The sequence below is a fragment of the Quercus lobata genome, chromosome 9, assembly GCF_001633185.2.
Source record: "Quercus lobata isolate SW786 chromosome 9, ValleyOak3.0 Primary Assembly, whole genome shotgun sequence".
NCBI classification, from domain to species: Eukaryota; Viridiplantae; Streptophyta; class Magnoliopsida; order Fagales; family Fagaceae; genus Quercus; species Quercus lobata.
This window is the reverse complement of record NC_044912.1, coordinates 11,681,545-11,700,476: the sequence shown is the minus strand read 5'-3', so window position 1 is coordinate 11,700,476 and position 18,932 is coordinate 11,681,545. Positions and strand designations below refer to the sequence as shown.

The window sequence follows — 18,932 nt, the reverse complement described above, 5'->3', positions numbered from 1 at the left end:
TGCATTGTGGAAGACCCAAACCGATTGTTTTGAGTTAATTAGGTTCGGTTTTTTATTTTTATTTTTTTAAATTATACCAGGTTTTTTTTTTTTTAAATTTTTTTTTAATTTTTTTTATTGCAAAATGTTAGGGTCACTATGATGTTAATAGTCCTTTTTACATTTGTTATTAGTCGATCCGAACCAATTGGTACCTTTTTTTTGAGAACAAACCAATTGGTACCTTCAGTCTAATGATAAAGAACAATTATTATGAACGAATGTTATAAATTGAAATTCTATTGTATACTAAGAGCCTTGTAACTCAATTAGTTGGCATCTCCTAGTGTTTCCAATGAAGAATTCCAAAATTAAAATATCTCATCTTTGTTGTAATTACCAAGTTAATTTTATTCATGGAAATTGACTTGGTTAATACAATTATAGATGAAATTGACATAATTAATAGTAAAGAAAAAAATTGGCTAGATTAAATATATATGAACTAAATTAAAATTACCCCATTGTTGTTCTTTTTTATTTTATTTTATTTTTATAATTGAACGTTAGAAAATACTCCATTGTTAAAGGGCTAAAAGTGTGGTTTACTCAAATTTTAGATTTAACAATTCAATTCAATTTATTAAATAAATGACACACATTATAATAATAAAACTAAAACTATATATATACACACACAAATACACAATTATAAATTAATTTTTTTAAACTCCCAAAAAAAAAAAAATATTTAAATTCCCGCACATTAACGAGGGGGAAAAAACATATTCATTTGGATTTGATTCTTTTATAATCCATCAAATTCAATGATAGAAAATTGAATTCGGAACTACATGAACATCCACTTCAAAATAGGCAAATTCGTCACAACCTAAATCCCAAAATACTTAAACGACGTCGCATTTATTCCTTCCAGAGGTCAAAGTTAAACCTCTAAAACCCAAATTCACACGCACACTCCCATTTTCTTTCCTTGCTTAAACCCACAGATCCAAATGCGGTTGAATTGAAATTAAAACCGTACAGAAAATCGCTATTCATTTCTCTATCTCTTCGATACAACCAAAGCTCTCTCTGTCTCTCCTCAATTCCTCCGCCAAAAATTCAACAATCATCGATATCTCCAACCTCCAAAATACTCATCACTCCCATTCTCTTCAAAACTCTCTCTCTCTCTGAAAATCTCCAATTCCTTTCTTCTCTTTCTCTCTCTCTGCAACAATGGCTCAAGTCGTCGCCACCCGATCCATTCAAACCTCCTTACTCTGCCCTAACTCTCGATCCCCACAGCTCAACCCTTCAACTCTCGCCTCCAGAGTCTTCTTCCCACGTGAGAACAACACCACCACCTCCGCCTCTCGCATTGTGGCAATGAGATCCGCACGTGCCGAGCCCGAGCTCATTCCCGTCTCACCCGAAGATGTACCAAAGGTCTGTGCTACTACTACTACTACTACTACTCACCGTGTTATTGAATTATTGGAAGTTGCGAATTTTGAATCTTTCTTTACGATTTTGTTTGATTAGAGAGTGGAGCAATTTGAGCACGTAGATGTTCAGGAACTGCTTGACAATCCTGTGGGGTCGATGTGGTCGAAGCCGATAGTGAGGCGAAAGACGAAGATCGTTTGCACGATCGGGCCTTCGACGAACACGAGGGAGATGATATGGAAGCTTGCTGAGGCTGGAATGAATGTTGCGAGGATGAACATGTCGCACGGGGACCACGCGTCTCATCAGAGAGTCATAGACTTGGTTAAGGAGTACAATGCACAGAGCAAAGACAATGTCATTGCTATCATGCTTGACACCAAGGCAAGCAAGTTTTTAATCGTTGTGTATTCGTTTCGTGTTTTTGGGTTTTATGTTTAGTTAGTACACCGTTTTGCATAAGTGGGTTTTGGCATTTCTTGGATAAGAACTGACAATTGCATATTAACTGAATGTTGAGGTAGCTAGTTGTGATTGGTGCAACATTACTTTCACATGGGTACTTCGCTAACACGACTTTTATTGTACACCATTCACAAAGTGCAAGTCGTGTATTTGTTTCGTATTTTTCGCTTTTATGTTAAGTTAGTACACCATTTTGCACAAGTGGGTTTGGCATTACTTGGATAAAAAACTGATAATTGCATATTAACTGAATGGTTTCATTGTGTAAAGTGTAAAGGAGAGGCTGTTTTCATAGAGCAATGTTGGGGACACAAAAAAGTTTGCAAATTTTTTTTTAAAAAAATTCCTGAGTTGTTAAGGTGGCTAGTTGTGATTGGTGCAACATTACTTTCACATGGGTACATCGCTAACACGACTTTTATAAATGTAAAATTTTTTGTGTCAAAAGACTTATTGACATTCTTTTCACAAGGGTATTATGAAGAACAAAATTTTAACATGCTATTTCACATAATAGTTACATATTTCCATGTGTAACTATATATTGATTATTAATATTATATTTGGGTTGGTTTAATGTCTTTGTTTATGTATTATTGGTTGTCATCAGGGCCCTGAAGTTAGGAGTGGGGACCTGCCCCAACCAATCATGTTGACAAGTGGGCAAGAATTCACTTTTACGATTCGGAGAGGGGTTGGCTCAGCGGATTGTGTTAGCGTGAACTATGATGATTTTGTTAATGATGTAGAAGAGAATGACATGCTTCTTGTTGATGGTATGCTATACTTGTCCTTTCTATTAAACAAGGACGTTTCTATCATCTAGACCATGGTCATTGATTAAAGTATCACTTAGAAGAGAGAATATCATTCATGCTCAAAGTTCTATCATTTTTTTTTTCAAATACTAGGATGTCATATATTTTAATATTTACTAAAGGATATTTATTGAATTTTTTTTTTCACTACAGGATGAGGTTAAAAAAATCCTTGTCTGTAAGTCTTGCCAGATTCACAACCCTTTTATTTGATACATACATAGATTTTTGTTAATTTTTTTCTGAGAAGGTTTATTTAAATTTTGTATCAATAACTACAGACCAAAATATGCTGTACATGCACAAATACACATGCATCTTTACACACACATTTGAGTGGTATCCGCATGTTCTGTCACTTACCAAATTTTCTGAGTACTGAGATCAGACTATTGTATATGTGCATGCCTGTGAATATCACTGTGAAAGTTATGTTATATTCCCAAATATGAATTCCATATGCTTTTAGAAATGTTTATTATATTGTTGTGTGACAGAAAAATATCATTAACTACTGAATGGAATATGAGCCACCATGTACCATGTCTCTCACACTGTTGATAAACATGTAATTTTGCTGATATCAGTCCAGTGGGCTCTGCTTTTAAAGATTTTTAAGAATTTGTGACCGAGAGCATTTGAATTGGGTAAAAAGAGGCCTATGTCGTATGCTGAGATTTCACACTTTGTTTAAGATTTTAGAACCCGTAATACTTTTATAAGGGGTTATCAGCTTTAGTATTGTGAAGGGTTTCTGCCCATGGAATTCTCTTGAAGCACTTGAGATGAATTTTCATAACAAGTTCAAATTAGTACCTGTTTCCACCAGTTCAGACTCTTCAGAGCCTTTAAGAACCACAGATTTTAAGCTAACTGTATATTCTGTTGAGAGATGATTGTCTTTGGATTGCAAGTGTTATTAAAGAGGCAAGCTCTGTTCTCTGTATACCAGATCAGAATTAGGAATGATGTAACATTTCCTTTTATGACATGTGCACTGCACGGCTGACTCTTGATCTATGCTATAGGTGGTATGATGTCGTTGATGGTGAAATCCAAGACAGAAGATTCAGTGAAATGTGTAGTCGTTGATGGAGGAGAGCTCAAGTCTAGGCGTCACTTAAATGTTCGAGGAAAGAGTGCAACACTACCTTCCATCACTGGTTAGACCTTGAATCTTTATGCCCTCTGTACTATCCTACTGATTTGCCTTTTCCTCTCTCTCTCTCTCTTGGTGAGCAGTTACTGAAATTTTTTCATTTTCCAAATGGACATAAATGTTTATATTGGTTTGTTGCAGAGAAGGATTGGGATGATATCAAATTCGGAGTGGACAACAAAGTTGATTTTTATGCCGTCTCCTTTGTTAAAGATGCACAAGTAGTTCATGAATTGAAGAATTATCTGCAAAGTAAACATATAGACAAAATACCTTAATTTAAAAAAGAAATTTGAACATGCTTGTTGGGCTTCCCTGGAGTACCAATTATAATATAATTTTTCCATTTTCTATGGCAGGCTGTGGTGCAGATATACATGTCATTGTCAAAATTGAAAGTGCAGACTCTATCCCAAATTTGCATTCCATTATCACAGCATCTGATGGGGTGATCTCCCTAATCCTTGCATTTTATCTTCTAGTTGCTGCCCCATTTGATGGACAGTTATCATTTAGACCTAGAATTTCACCAGTTTTCTTTAATATTGATCTAAATCTGGCTTCTTACTTATCAATAAAAAAATAAAAAATCTGGATTCTTGCCTGTCTTGTGTACTACCTGGCACCTGCTTGAAGTAACACATGCTTTTCCTATTCCAGGCAATGGTTGCAAGAGGAGACCTTGGTGCAGAGCTCCCTATTGAGGAGGTTCCACTTCTGCAGGTATTTTACTTTTAAGTTTTAATAGAATAGCAACAAAAGGGATGTCATTGCCTGTTTTGGTGGCCTTTTATAGGAACTTTTAAGAGGTCAAGTTGAGTTACTCTTTGACATTCAGAACATTTCAATATGAAATGCAGGAAGAGATAATCAGGATCTGCCGTAGCATGGGGAAGGCTGTTATTGTGGCAACAAATATGCTGGAAAGCATGATTGTACACCCAACACCAACCAGAGCGGAGGTATCAGACATTGCCATTGCTGTCCGAGAGGGTGCTGATGCAGTCATGCTTTCTGGTGAAACTGCTCATGGAAAGTAAGCTACTTCTTTTTGACTTTGTAGTCTGTTACTTCGGATTTTTTTTGGATAAGTAATTAATTTAATTAAAAACAGAGAAAGTGGTACCCAATTACACTAGCTGTATACAGTTAGACACTAGTCTGTTACTTTGGATGTGATTGGAGATTTTTTTTTTGAGTGTAAGCATCATGCACAATGAGAAGTATTTACTTACTTCTGATCAATCCTTGGTGGGTACGGAGAGATTTGATGTTCCTGGAAAAATACCTAAGATTGAATGGTTTGGTTCCTTGCTGTCAAATTTTGTTCACTGCAGATTTGTGTTTCAGTGGCGTTGCTCAGGTTGCAATAGAGCAAGTGACATCCATATTGCTTACCAGCCACTATGGGCTTAAATAATATGGATTATTTATGTGTAAACTTTTACACCTTAATGCACTCAAATGACATGATTTCACTGCCATGCAGGTTCCCTTTGAAAGCTGTGAAAGTCATGCACACAGTTGCATTACGGACTGAGGCTACAATATCAGGCGGTGAAATGCCAGCTAATCTTGGTCAAGCTTTCAAGGTTATTTTATGCAAATTTCATATATTTTGATGTTTCATGGAGTCTTTATCTGCACCGCCTCCCCCCCTCCGAAAAAAAACCGATTTGATTTTTAACACTGAATACTGACTGGAAGTTTTTTTGTTGTGTGTAGAATCATATGAGCGAAATGTTTGCTTACCATGCAACCATGATGTCTAACACTCTTGGAACCTCAATTGTTGTCTTCACCAGAACTGGTTTCATGGCTACTCTACTGAGCCACTATCGGCCTTCTGGCACTATTTTTGCTTTTACAAATGAGTGAGTTTCTTCTATCCTTAAGTCCCAAAACTGTTATGCAATGAGGATACTGTTTACATGGGAGGTTATGATACAGTATTGCATATTGGACCTCATCATGCTGCAGGCATATTTTCTGTCTCTATTATATTTTTCTTTAGGCATTAGTCTACTCTTGACAGACTCTTAGCTGGTCATTGTGATGCAAAATCTGGCATAATAAATGTCCTATCTTGTCTTAGTTGACTGTATGGCTGAAAATATAGAACTGCTAAGTTCGTTAGTGTCTGGATTAATTACTGAAAGCCAAAATTAACCTGGAGCTGGGAAAATCAAATTATTTTCCTGAGATCAGCTACTTTTGAGAGTTTATTTCTATTAATTTACATTTTGTTTAAATATCGTTGAGTCGGAAGTTCATGAATGAGGTCTATTGTCTGCTTGATGAGTTAATTGAGAGTTCGGAGAAAAGCCAAGGAATGTAAATCTAATAATGTGGCTGATCACATAACTTTGATGGCCATGCAGGAAGACTATTCAACAGAGGTTGGCAGTGTATCAAGGAGTCTGTCCTATCTACATGCAATTCTCAGAAGATGCTGAAGAGACATTTTCAAATGCCTTAGCTTTATTACGGGTAAAGGTTTTCACAAGTGAATTCACTTGCATCATTTGACTTGGGCAGTAATGAAGATGTACTGGTCTGCTCAAATTTAGCTAACAAAGATCAGCATTAAATAATACAATAGAATTATAAGTTCAAACTTCTATGTGTTTCTCTTTGAAACCCAAACATAGATGGGTTGTGGTGCATCTGGCTTTCAGGGTCAGAACTTCAACCTGGGAACAATCCATATTTAGATAGGATATATATATTATATAATAACCTTTGGGTTTGGCTTGCATCAAATGCTCCTGTGCACTGGACGCACATGTGTCCTACATGGCCATGTGTTGGTCCCGTATCTTGTCTTGTGCATAGGAGCATTGGATGGAAGCCTTACCCCAATAACCTTCAACATCGGCCCAATATCTCTTGCCCTGTGACATTTGTGCTTTTGCTTTTCCATGTATCTTACATGGTATACTTTATGACTGACCATGCTGTCCATTTGGACTGATGAATGACATTTCAATTTAGAGGGTATATCTCTATAAAAGACAACTGGAGATTTGGCACTCCCAACCTTAAGTGGACTATCCTTACGCAATCTTTATAGTTTTCTTGGAAATCAGAGCTTGTTGAATTGTGTAAGCCCATAAGTGATGAATAGATGCTATCCATAATTCAACCAGTGTTCTTGCCATAGAGTGCTAGATTTCTCTGACAGCTAGATTTTCTGAATCCGAAAATTCAAATTAAATAGGTTTCATATGATCACATCTTCATCATTGTAATATACTTTTTTTGGTTTTCATGTACAGAAGCAAGGGATGGTGAAGGAAGGAGAAGAGGTAGCACTTCTCCAGAGTGGAAGACAACCCATCTGGCGGTTCCAATCTACCCACAATATCCAGGTCCGGAAAGCGTAGATGCCTGTGATTATTTTGAACTGTCAGGGCACTCGAATCTGTTCTGGGGTTTCCCTCTGATGGATAGACGTGAATTTTGCTTGCATTATTATTTATGTGTATTTCATGGTTCCACTTGCTTCTCTTTGGTGCTTTGTTCTGTTTTGTTTTTGGTAGAATACTGCTTTTTAAATTTCCTGATATATGTTCAGAAATCTATAGAGCTTGCCGTTTTATCTTGTTAAACACCAACACAGTACTTAACACAATTTGGTCATCCAAAATATTAATCACAATACAATCACTATAGAAACCAGATGATATAAAATTCGATCACTAATGTCAACCAATCATGCAACGGCATAAAAACCAGATTGTTTATAATAAACTAATATTTAATATATATTTTCTTGAATTTTCATTTTGTTCCGGTTCAAATAAAGAATATTATCTCTAACTTATTTTCTAGGAAAAAAAAAAAAAAAAACAATATAGAGTATATTCTCCATTTCCATGTACACACTATATGGCAAATAGAGTATATTCTCCATGTCCATGTGTATACTATAAGGCATCCAATATCCACTATGATTATAACAATGTTTCAAGTTTTCACATGGGCATGTATCAAACTGAAGGAAATATCCAACCACATCCACATCTTTGATTCTTTGTGCTTGTTTTCCAGAAAAAATAAAAGGCATAGATGAAATCACAACACCGTGACTGAAAAAATAGTCCAAGCCAAGAAAGTCTAGCTCAACATTCAAATTTATGTATAGAATCATGCCAAATAATTAATCCGTACTAGCTTAAATCCCAATTTATTTATTTTTTTCCCTTCATGGCTATCCAACCACATCCACATCTATAGTGTCATACAAGTCAATGTTATGAATATCGTTTTGGTCTTTGTTTCGGTTTGTCTAGTGGAATAAAATATTTCTATACCGGCCGATTTTGGTGTACCATTTTAGGGTGTTTTGGGATTCCTAAAAAATAATTTATATGTATTCTAGTACAACATAAAATTATTAATTCAAATAAATAAATAACTAAATATCAAATGATACAAATCATTTAGTCTTAACTCTTCAGTCTTAAACATCAATATAACATCCATTTAACATCACACAATAAGAAGATTTACAAGTCAATAACAAAATATCAAATAATACAAAACATTTAGTCTTAACTTTTAAGTCTTAAACCTCAATATAACAACAAACAGTAAAAAGTTTTATAACAAGTCATTAATCATTACGTAAGTCCATAAAAACTATCAGGAAATGGACATTGAGGAGCTGCACTTAAGTGCACAACTCTTCCTGACTGACTATATGCCTTTAGGTACCTAGCAAGATCATCCCAATGAAGTGTTGAGCCAAGCTCTATGTCAAAATCTATGCCATCTAATATTGCATTACCTAGTGGACGTGAAGGTGACTGTCCATCCAAGAAATTGTTCCATACATAATCAGCTACATTTTTGGCATCCATTGAAGAAGCTAGAGAGTAGCTTCCAATGCCACCTCCAATTGAAAGTATCACCTTAATTCCTCGGCTTTGGCAATATCTTATGCAAGGGCTAACCATGGTGCACCCATTGGAAGCTGGGTTACAATGACCTGCAAGGCTGATTTCTGGGGTTCGACCATTGCCAAAATGGTTCAGAAAAGATATGATTATATGGGAATATTTTCCAGTGGCACATGTTTCAGTTAGAGTTCCTTCATAGCCACTCTGACCCCAGTAAACGGCAATGCCACCAGCTTGAGAGGTTCTGATGAAAAGACTAGGATGAGGAGAGGAAGGAGTAGAGCTGTAGGCAGAGGAATTTCAGCCATTTAATTTTGCTAGTTATCAATATATGGCAATGTCTTTGGTTTTTGTTACTGCCATGCTATGGGGGTTGCTCCCTTTTATAGGATTCAGGAATCAGGATATACGCACCTCATTTTTAAAATTTGACAACGACATGTTTTGCTTCAAAATTTCAAAACATTTTACTTAATAATATATTATGCCCCTAATATTTTGGTAATTTGAAGTACATTTCATGTTAATTTGATGTGTGTTTACCATTTAATTCAATTTTTTGTAGTTTACTAAATGTTAAAATATAAAAAATTATAGTTTTAAATATTTTTATGAATAAGATCTTTTATGCGGCAAGTGATCTCTTGGAAGCCAAGTTTTGACATCATATATAATCCTACTGCAAAATCTCTCTCTTTTTTTTTGGGTGCAAAGTCCATATTATAAATTGTTTAGACACTAGCAACTTTGATATTCCAAAGAAGGTAGAGAGAAAGCTTGTGTATTGCCTTATGATTAGTTGTTAGTTTTTTCCTTTTTTGTTTGTTATTTGAATTTTTCTGTGAATTGCAAAGCAATTGATATCTTAGAAGGACCACATGCAAACCATAGCTTTGTTGCCTTAGCTGTGAAATGAGTGTTAGTCACGCATCACATCCTATCATTTCTATAATATTACTGAAGCTAAATCCTTCGTTACATTATAGTAATTACAAATCCACAGTTACAGTAAACTGAGAAAGAGAAAGGGAGACAATTATTGCGGCTGCTGAAGAGAAGAGAAAGAAAGAAAATATGGAACAACAACTAGCTGAGAAGAGAAGTTGCTCTAAAAGACAGCAACTTTATTGTATTATATATACCAAAAATTTCAAATATGGTAGGAGAGAGTGCGTACCGTATGGTTAAAAAGACTTATAAGGAGATTTACTTGTGAGTTGAGGCAATGAAAGTAACTATCTGTAAAGCTTTCATCAGTTCATGTCCCTCTTCTTTCTTACGTATACTTATATATTCGATGGTCCAGCCATATTAACTTATTATCATTTATATTAGGGTAAATTGCAAATTACATTCCTAAAGTTTGGAGGTGATTGGATAATTTGGATTTTACAAACTGAAGTTTTAGAATTTGGATTTTACCCCCTGACGTTTGGAGGTGTCTGGATTTTACGTCCTAACGTTTTAGAATTTAGATTTTGCCCCCTATATTTTAGGGGTGATTAGATTTTACTCTCTAAAGTTTAGAAGTGTTTCGATTTTACACTTTACTGTTTCAGAATTTGGGGTGTGAAATCCAAACATTTCCTAACTTTAGGGGGTAAATACAAAGTTTGAAACTTTAGGGTGTAAAATCCAAACATCTCAAACTTTAGGGAGTAAAATTTAAAGTTTGAAACTTCAGGGTATAAAATCCAAACACCTCCAAACTTTAGGGGTGCAATTTATAATTTACCTTTTATATTATTATATTTTCTCCAAAAAGAAGATCTTTACAAAAAAATATTGTACCAAATATTTATGTTGAGCATATTAGAAGTGCCATCTCCTTCCATTCAAACATAGTGTAAATAAATTATGAAATATCTTTTTTATTTTTTTATTTTTTTTATATAAGAATTATTGAATATTGACCATCAAATTATTTTATGCAGCACTTTCAAAATTTATGTACAATTTTTACTCATTAAGTTGACCAAGTCTTTAGTAATGTCCCAATCTTTAGTTAGGATGATCCATTCTCTACCACGAGACATCTCAGAAAGCTCATGAACTGATAGTGTGATTAATTAAACTTGAGAGTTTGAGTTTATGTTACTCTCCAGATCAATGAGCGCACCACTTGAGTATTTCCATTGAAAATTAGGCCCTTCTGTGTTTTAAATGCTCTTGTATATATCATTTTAAAAATATTATTTAGACACTCATATCATTCAAGTCATTCAAGAGTCAAAGTATTTTTTTTAGAGATGCCCAGTTGATTCCAAAAGGTCGTGAATTTTGTTCAACTTCTTAACCAGTTGTCTATCACTTCATCACATGTGCCACACCTGTTTTAGAGGAAAAGCAATGTAATTTTATAAGAACAAAAGCAAGGTAAGAGTGGGATAAACCTAATCAGAAGCACGCTTAGATGGAACTGGAAGAAAATCGCCTGAGTTTTAGATCATCATCATATCCAAATTTCCTCAAGACAGCCCAGGTCATCTCAATACGACCTTTTTCAATGAAAAGAGCATGGAGATAAAGGAACCTTGTAAGGGTAAGACCAAGCTGGTTGACTCCAGCCGGTACTTTCTCATGAACAACCCTTTTAACACCCACCAACCCTTTTAAGACCAAGCTGGTTGACTCATGAACTTTCTTCCTAAACCCACCAATCTCCCTCTCTTTCTCATCAATCTTTTCCCTAAACCCACCAAGCTGGTGTGCCCATAAACACATAACTTAAAACCCTAAATTCAAAAATTGAAAACAAAAAATAAAAATATAATTACCTCTACCATTTTCCCTCTCTTTCTCTTCGACTCTCTGCGTTTCGCTCTCTCTCTCTTTCTGTGTGAAACAACCAAAGATTTGAAATGTCAAGAGGTTGGAGACGAAAGGTTTGGAAGTGGAGGGTAAGGGCTAGCTTGAGATCGGAGAGATGGAGGGTGAGGCCTTGAGAGATGGAGGCTTGGAGGGTGAGGGTTGAGATCGGGCTTGACAGATGAAGGCTGATGTGCGATGGGAAAGGCTAGGGCTGAAAATGGTTTTAGCTTACTATTTATACAAAGCCTAAAGCCGCGTTTTTAACTTGCGGCTATAGGCAAAATTTTTAGGCTGCGCTTAAGAAATGCGGCCCCATCCCAAACTAAAGCCGCGTTTTAAAAACGCAGCTTCAGACCAAATTTAAAGCCGCGTTTTAAACACGCGGCTTTAGACCAAATTTAAAGCCGTGTCTATAAAACGCGGCTTTAGGAGGGCTAGAGCCACATTTTTTAAATGCGGCCACAGTTAAGGAAAAAAAAAAAAATTTGGTTTGCCAAAAAAATTAAATAGGAAGGTCCTATGTCCGCGTTTTTTTACTTTTAAAAAACGTGGCTATAGGTCCACCCCCAAAAATGCGTCTACAGATAAAAAAAAACGTGGCTTTAGGACTGATCTATGGCCCCGTGTTTAAAACGCAGCTCTTGTATTTACATTAAGCCGTGTTTTTAAAAAACGCGGCTTTAGTCCATCTGGGGCCACGTTTTTAGAAACGCGGCCCAAAAAAACGCGGCCTAATGCCCCCGCGTTTTGTAGTGAATCATCCTCTGTTACATAGGCTTGAGCAATGTTTGATTTTAATCCCCCGAGAAAACAACAGTTTAAATATCAGATATCCAAATGAATAAATCCTTATAACATAAACATTATTCTCTTGGACTTACCCTATAAACATCAATGAAATGGCTCATTTTTCTATACAAACCTTTCCTCCCAAAACATCAATGAAGTGGAATTGATCAAAGTGGACCGAAATAAACTGAATGGACTGAACTAGACCGAAATATAGCAAATGGGCCAAATAGATCGAAGTAGACCGAAAAGGACCGAGGTGGACTGAAATGCTAAATTGATGTTGCTTAATAGAAGCGTACATAGGCGGCTTCACATAGAGTCCAAGATGGTCACTAGACCACCCTGACCTCGAAAAAAAAAATTATTATGTATAAATTTCAAAAATATATAATTTTTTTATCCTTAAAAAAATTTTGTGACCACCCTAATTTTTTTTTTTAGGCCCAACATAATTAAAATTTGGACAAAATTTGGCAACAAACTTAGTTGTAGACTAAGGCTACAACTTTATTTAATATTTTTTTTATTAGATGTGGATTTTGATAAATCCACTATTTAATTATATTTTCTTCTTATATCCTCCATAACTGCAAAATTTTAAAAAAATTAAAAATTAATAACTATGTCATCAACCAAATGTTTAAATTTTAAGTTTTTGTAATCTAAAATTATACATAAAAAATAAGTTTATGAATCGAATAATAAATAATATCCAATTAGCATAAAATTTGACTCGTGTTTTAAGAACATAAAGAATTAATATGCAATTCAACAGTTAGATTTTCAAAATATATTACAATGTTAATTTGTTTAATGAGAGTTGTAACATTAGGCTACAACTAAGTTTGTCCTTATACTTTGGTTCCCTTAACAATATATTATGTTCTTACAAACAAAAAGAAAAAGTTCAAGAAAAATTATATTTGATTAAAATTTTGAAAGAGATGCAGCTTTCAACATTAATAACGAGATTATCATGTAACGATTTTAAAATAGGAAAATTCGTAAAAGGAAATTGTAAGACTTTATGTGTTTGTCTGTGTGTATTTTTTTATTTTTGTCACCAATATATGAAGTTTTCTTTTTTATTTGATTTTGTATAATTTAAGTCTCTTAATGAACACCCTCAAAAAATTTCCTAGAGCTGCCACTGGGTGCATAACAAGTTAGTAACAATAATCACCACACTTCGGTTTTTAGATATTTATAAATTATATATATATATATATATATATTTAAGTAAATGTCTTATAATATAGGAGTATCAAAATTGAATGTCTTATTATATAGATCATATTGTACATAATACGGCGATACCGATATTGCCCTTAATAGTTTAACTACACACGCTTTGTCAAACCGTGTATTTCATAGCATGATCGATCCCTCCATAGTTAGCAGAACCTAAACCTTTAGTTCATCTGGCGGAGTATAGCCATGCCAGTACCATCAAGAGCAGCAGTCTGCAGGAATCCCCAAAAAAGGCTACTTATCTTGGACTGAAATTAGTGTCCATTGGTTTCAAGACCTTAAAAGATTTGCAGCATTATTGTTCCTATAATGAATTATTTGTTGTAGATTGCACCTAAACATAATCAAAGAAATACTTTTTATGGCACTACCTAGTGGAGCCGCAGAAATGAAGACCTTTCTTTTGGATCTACAACTATGAAATAAGAAAAAAAAAAAAAAAGATTTGAATTAGTACAAAGGTTGCAAACGTCCGTGAATATGTCAAAATTTTGTAAGGTTAAACATTTTGCACGCCAGTTACTTACACCAAAGAAACCTTCAACCCCAAACCAACCAAAATTAAAATAACAGAAAGTAAAAAGGAAGCTTCCAAGTTGCCAATATCATAACCTTATTACGTGAGGCTACAACCACCACTTCAAATAAAATAATGTTGTCCCTTAAAATATGGACTTAGTCGTTGTTTCCATTGCACAAAAATACATTGACTTTGGGCCAAAACACAAAAAAAAAAAAAAAAAAAAACAAAAGAAAAAGAACACAATCATCATTTTAATGATCTATTTTCTCTTTGGAGTGTAATAACCAAACGCACAAAATCTTAAATTGATAAAGATATCCAATTTATTATGAATCTCAAACCAACCAAATTAAGCATATTTCATCACACACTTTCAATAATGGAGGAACTATATCCAGTTAAACCATCATAATATCTTGACCAAAGCATCACACCTCCATACTTTGGTGACTTCCTAATCACAGGAAGAATTTGAGAAGTCAACACATCAGGTGGAACATATCCACTTCCAGCTGCCTGAGGAGCCGCAGGTAAGCCTAAAAATAATTTCCCTACCTTTATCGAGGTACTCCATCGGTTCCATGAGCTCATAAGATTAGTGGTGTTACCCGAACTATATTGGCATTGAGGATTGTTATAGAATTGAACCCAAACATGGTCAAAATGACCTGTGTTAAGTGCAGTACCAAGAAATCTGTCAGGAAATGGACATTGTGGAGCTGCTGTCAAGTACACCTTCCTTCTTTTCTTGCAATGTTTCTTCAAGTGCTTTGCTAGGTCTTCCCAATATTTTGTTGAGCCAAGCTCAATGTCAAAGTCTATGCCATCCAATATGGCATCCCCTAATGGCCGCGAAGATGACTTTCCACCCAAGAAATTGTGCCATAAATATTTTGCTACTTTTTCTGCATCCTTGGGAGAAGCTAGAGAGTAGTTTCCAACTCCACCTCCAATTGAGAGCATGACCTTAATTCCATGCTTTTGGCAGAACCTTATTCCTTCACTAATAATGGTGCACCCATTGGATGCTGGGTTGCAATGACCAGCAAGGTTGATTTCTGGGGTTTGGCCATTGCCAAATACGTTTAGGAAGGCTAAGTTTACATAGGAATATCTTCCTGTAGCACAGGTAGTTGTTAGGTTTCCCTCATTGCCATTTTGACCCCAGTAGATAGCGATGCCTCTAGCATGAGAGGTTTTGATTAAGGTCATAAGGAATAAGAGGGAAAAGACTAAAGGTGTAAGTTGAAGATTTCTAGCCATGATTTTTGCTAGTGTCTCAATTTAAAATACTTGTGTCTCCTGTGCTTTCATAAGACTATAATAAGCTCCTTTTATAGGGTTCAGTCGTTCAGATTTTAGAGTTGAGTTTAAAAACTTGACCAATTCGTTTAAGTTTTAATAAAAAAACTAAGTCAAATTTGGTTAAGTTTTAATAAAAAACTTAGTCAAATTTGGTTAAAGGTTCTCTGGTGGACTTGCTCCAAGAAGGTGAAAACAAATGCTCTATTGGGAGCTATAATGAAAACTGAAATTAATTATTCTTCTTAAAAAAATCAGGTTAATTTATGAAAAAAGACATGGGCATGGAGTAATTTTTAGGTACTCTTGAAGCATGAAAATGGTGTTTATTTCTCTCATACTTATGGTGGAGTCCACTTATTAAATTTATAGTGGGGTTTACCGTGAATGTGAGAAAATGAAGCACTATTTCTCCGTGATCCGAAGTACCTAAGAATTTTCCATGAGCATGTCACTACAAGAAAATTTTCTATTTTCAACGGTTGAAAACATCAAAAAAAGTATTAGAAACCGTCGAAAAAAGTATTTTCGGCAGTTTAAGTGACCGTTGAGAACCGCCACTAAAAATTATGTTGAAAATTTTTTTTGTGACCGTCGAAAAATGCAATTCACCTTTATCAACAATTATTAAACGTTGAAATGTTATTGAAAACTGTTGAAATGTATGTTGGCTTGAGATAAATTTCAACCGTTTGAAACCATTGAAATAAGTATTTAAAAAAAAAAAAACCCTAATTTATTTTAGGCCAAGAGAGATGTGAGCTATGAAAGAGAACGGGAGTGAGAGCAAGAGAGAACCTACCTTAACATTTTAAACTCTGAGTTTAAAATGAGCTTTTATACAATACAATAGAGTGTTATTGATTTCCAACGTTTTACAACCGTTGATACAAAATTTAATTTATTTTATCCACAGTTGATGAAGTTGTTGATAAAACTATTCTCTTTTTAATATTTTTTAGACCCCCTTTTACTATGGTGCCTAAAGAAAAAAACTAAAACCAAATACTTTTTAATATTTTTTTCAATAGTTATAACAACTGCATAAATAAGTTTATAAATTTCCTTATTTTTACTCTACGGTTGTACTCAACCGTAGAAAATTCAATTTTTATCTACATTTTTTAGTGACCGTGAATATAAATATGTTGAAAAAATTCAAGTTTATTGTAGTGGGTTAATTTGCAAGATCCAGAGTTTGACTTTTTTATTTTATTTTTAAAAATAATCATTCTCTCTCTCTCTCTCTCTCTCAATAATTATCTTTAATCATGCCGGCCATTTTTGTATTCGATAGATACTTTCCTTTTTCCATTTGTTTTTCCTTTTGTACGTAGCACTGTATGTAACGTAGTTGTGCTTCTTTACTCTAATTATGATTCTTTATTATCGAATAGTTAAATAATAAAATATATAAAAATTAATTCGTGCACAAGGCATGGAGTCTCAACTTTTGCGCCATACTTCATGGGGAGGCTCCTTTGATCAAAGCTTAGGTTTGACTAAACCAATAGTGCATCTCTCGGTACGCAACGCCAAAACCTCATCACAATCAACTAAGTTGTTTCATCCTTATCAATTTGCTCTCTTGGATGTTATCTTGTACTAAATTTATCTACAGTATTGACCTAACATGATTACCCAATGTGAGGCCAGAATAATTCAATCATAACATAATTGCCAAATATTCATTTGGAATCAAATCTTGGGCAGATGACTAGCGGTACTGACTGATAAAAGTCTTTCTGGCCTTCCCAAGTTCTAGATCAACCTGGGTGGGTTGATCTTAATCTCTCAGATCCACAGTTCCTTCGAGATTGATGGTGGGTTCTATTCTTTTCCACCTAAAGTAATTGGATTGAGTTCAGGTTGACCACAAACCTGACTCGAACCGATTTGTGGACACCCCTAAATGTAGCATTGGATTAGTCTAGTCCAATTGGATATTGGGTTAAGACATGAGTCATTTTGTGCACCAGAAATGATTCTTCATCTTTAATGGATTCCCAAAAAATAAAAATAAAAAACAAGTGAAGGACTTCGATGGATTCTCCATTTCTCCTTGTTCTTGTTTTGTTCCTTGTCCGTAATGAATTTTAAGTGGGCCTTATAATAACACCCCAATCACCAATTTTTAAGTGGGCCGTTGATGAAGAAAAAAAAAAAACCCACAGGGCCATCAACAGTGAAAAAAAAACAAATTTTTAAAACCCACAGGGCCATGAACGGTGAATAAAATACCAAAATTTTAACAGCGTTCTGTATGTAATTCTAGTTTTAATCTTAAAGAAGCACTAATCCTTTGTAGTCATGTTGTAACTTATAACTATCAAATTATATATACAAAATTAAGTGAAATGTAACATAACATGAATGCAATTGTGGTAATATACATGAAATTTAACGAGGACTCAATAGGAATAGTGTGCTTAATATAGCTTACTAAAAAACGTTCTTAATATAGCACTAATAAATATACTGTCCCTGATAGCGTTAAACTGTACACTTTGTCAAACTGTATTATTTCAATTTCAATAGCTTGACCCCTCCACCTCTTATAGATGGACGAATCTGAGTCTTTAGTAGATTTTTCTGTGTCTATTAGATTTTTCTTTAGGCATAAAGTCTACTCTTGAAAGTCTCTTAATTAGCTGGTCATTGTGATGCAAAATTTGGCATAATAAATGTCCTATCTTGTCTTAGTTTTGACTATGTGGCTGAAAATATAGGACTGCTAAGTTCGTTAGTGTCTGGATTAATTACTGCAATCCAAAATTAACCTGGAGCTTGGAAAACCAAATTAATTCCCTGAGATCAGCTACTTTTGAGAGTTTATTGCTATTAATTTACATTTTGTTTAAATATCGTTGAGTCGGAAGTTCATGAATGAGGTCTATTGTCTGCTTGATGAGTTAATTGAGAGTTTGGAGAAAAGGCAAGGAATGTAAATCTAGAAGTGTGGCTGATCACGTAACTTTGATGGCTATGCAGGAAAACTATACAACAGAGGCTGGCATTGTATCAAGGAGTGTGTACTCCTATCTACATGCAATTCTCAGAAGATGCTGAAGAGACATTTTCAAATGCCTTAGCTTTGCAAGTTGCAACAGGTAAAGGTTTTTACAAGTGGATTCACTTGCACCCTTTGACTTTGACGGTAATGTAGATGTACTGGTCTGCTCAAATTTAGCTAACAAAGATCAGGATTAAATAGTACGATATAATAATAAATTTCAAACTTCAACGCGTTTTTCTCTTTGAAACCCAAACATAGATGGGTTGTTGTGCATCTGGCTTTCAGGGTCAGCACTTCAACATGGGAACAATCCATATATTTAAGGCGAAAAACACATTTTGGTCCCTACATTTTCGCATGATTCCTACTTTAGTCCCTAAATTTTATTTTTACCGCTTTTAGTCCCTGTTTAGAAAAACGCCTTCTGTTTTAGTCCTTTCCGTCAGTGCCGTTAGGGCAC

At 34.7% G+C, this 18,932-nt stretch overlaps 2 protein-coding genes and 1 pseudogene across 2 annotated transcripts; 1 reads left to right on the top strand and 2 right to left on the bottom strand.

The window, feature by feature from the left end:
• The first annotated feature begins 975 nt into the window (after positions 1–975).
• On the top strand, positions 976–7,484 carry LOC115960124 (plastidial pyruvate kinase 2). The gene is made up of 12 exons (XM_031078839.1): positions 976–1,431; positions 1,528–1,815; positions 2,507–2,672; positions 3,743–3,877; positions 4,015–4,125; positions 4,233–4,321; positions 4,534–4,596; positions 4,734–4,909; positions 5,363–5,465; positions 5,599–5,747; positions 6,255–6,363; positions 7,152–7,484. The coding sequence occupies exons 1-12, from the start codon at positions 1,222–1,224 to the stop codon at positions 7,257–7,259; spliced, it is 1,707 nt and encodes a 568-aa protein (XP_030934699.1). The 5' UTR covers positions 976–1,221; the 3' UTR covers positions 7,260–7,484.
• Positions 7,485–8,490: 1,006 nt separating this feature from the next.
• Positions 8,491–9,085, bottom strand: LOC115960123 (annotated as a pseudogene).
• A 5,432-nt stretch (positions 9,086–14,517) lies between these two features.
• LOC115960122 (hevamine-A-like) lies at positions 14,518–15,417 on the bottom strand. Its single transcript, XM_031078838.1, has one exon. The coding sequence runs from the start codon at positions 15,415–15,417 to the stop codon at positions 14,518–14,520; it is 900 nt and encodes a 299-aa protein (XP_030934698.1).
• Positions 15,418–18,932: the final 3,515 nt, after the last annotated feature.

Bases quoted from the DNA above. Each gene is read 5' to 3' on its own strand.
- LOC115960124 (XM_031078839.1), top strand. From the start codon at position 1,222: ATGGCTCAAGTCGTCGCCACCCGATCCATTCAAACCTCCTTACTCTGC. The intron at 4,597-4,733 runs GTATTTTACTTT...TATGAAATGCAG, and splicing joins AGGAGGTTCCACTTCTGCAG to GAAGAGATAATCAGGATCTG. The intron at 5,466-5,598 runs GTTATTTTATGC...TGTTGTGTGTAG, and splicing joins ATCTTGGTCAAGCTTTCAAG to AATCATATGAGCGAAATGTT.
- LOC115960122 (XM_031078838.1), bottom strand. From the start codon at position 15,417: ATGGCTAGAAATCTTCAACTTACACCTTTAGTCTTTTCCCTCTTATTC.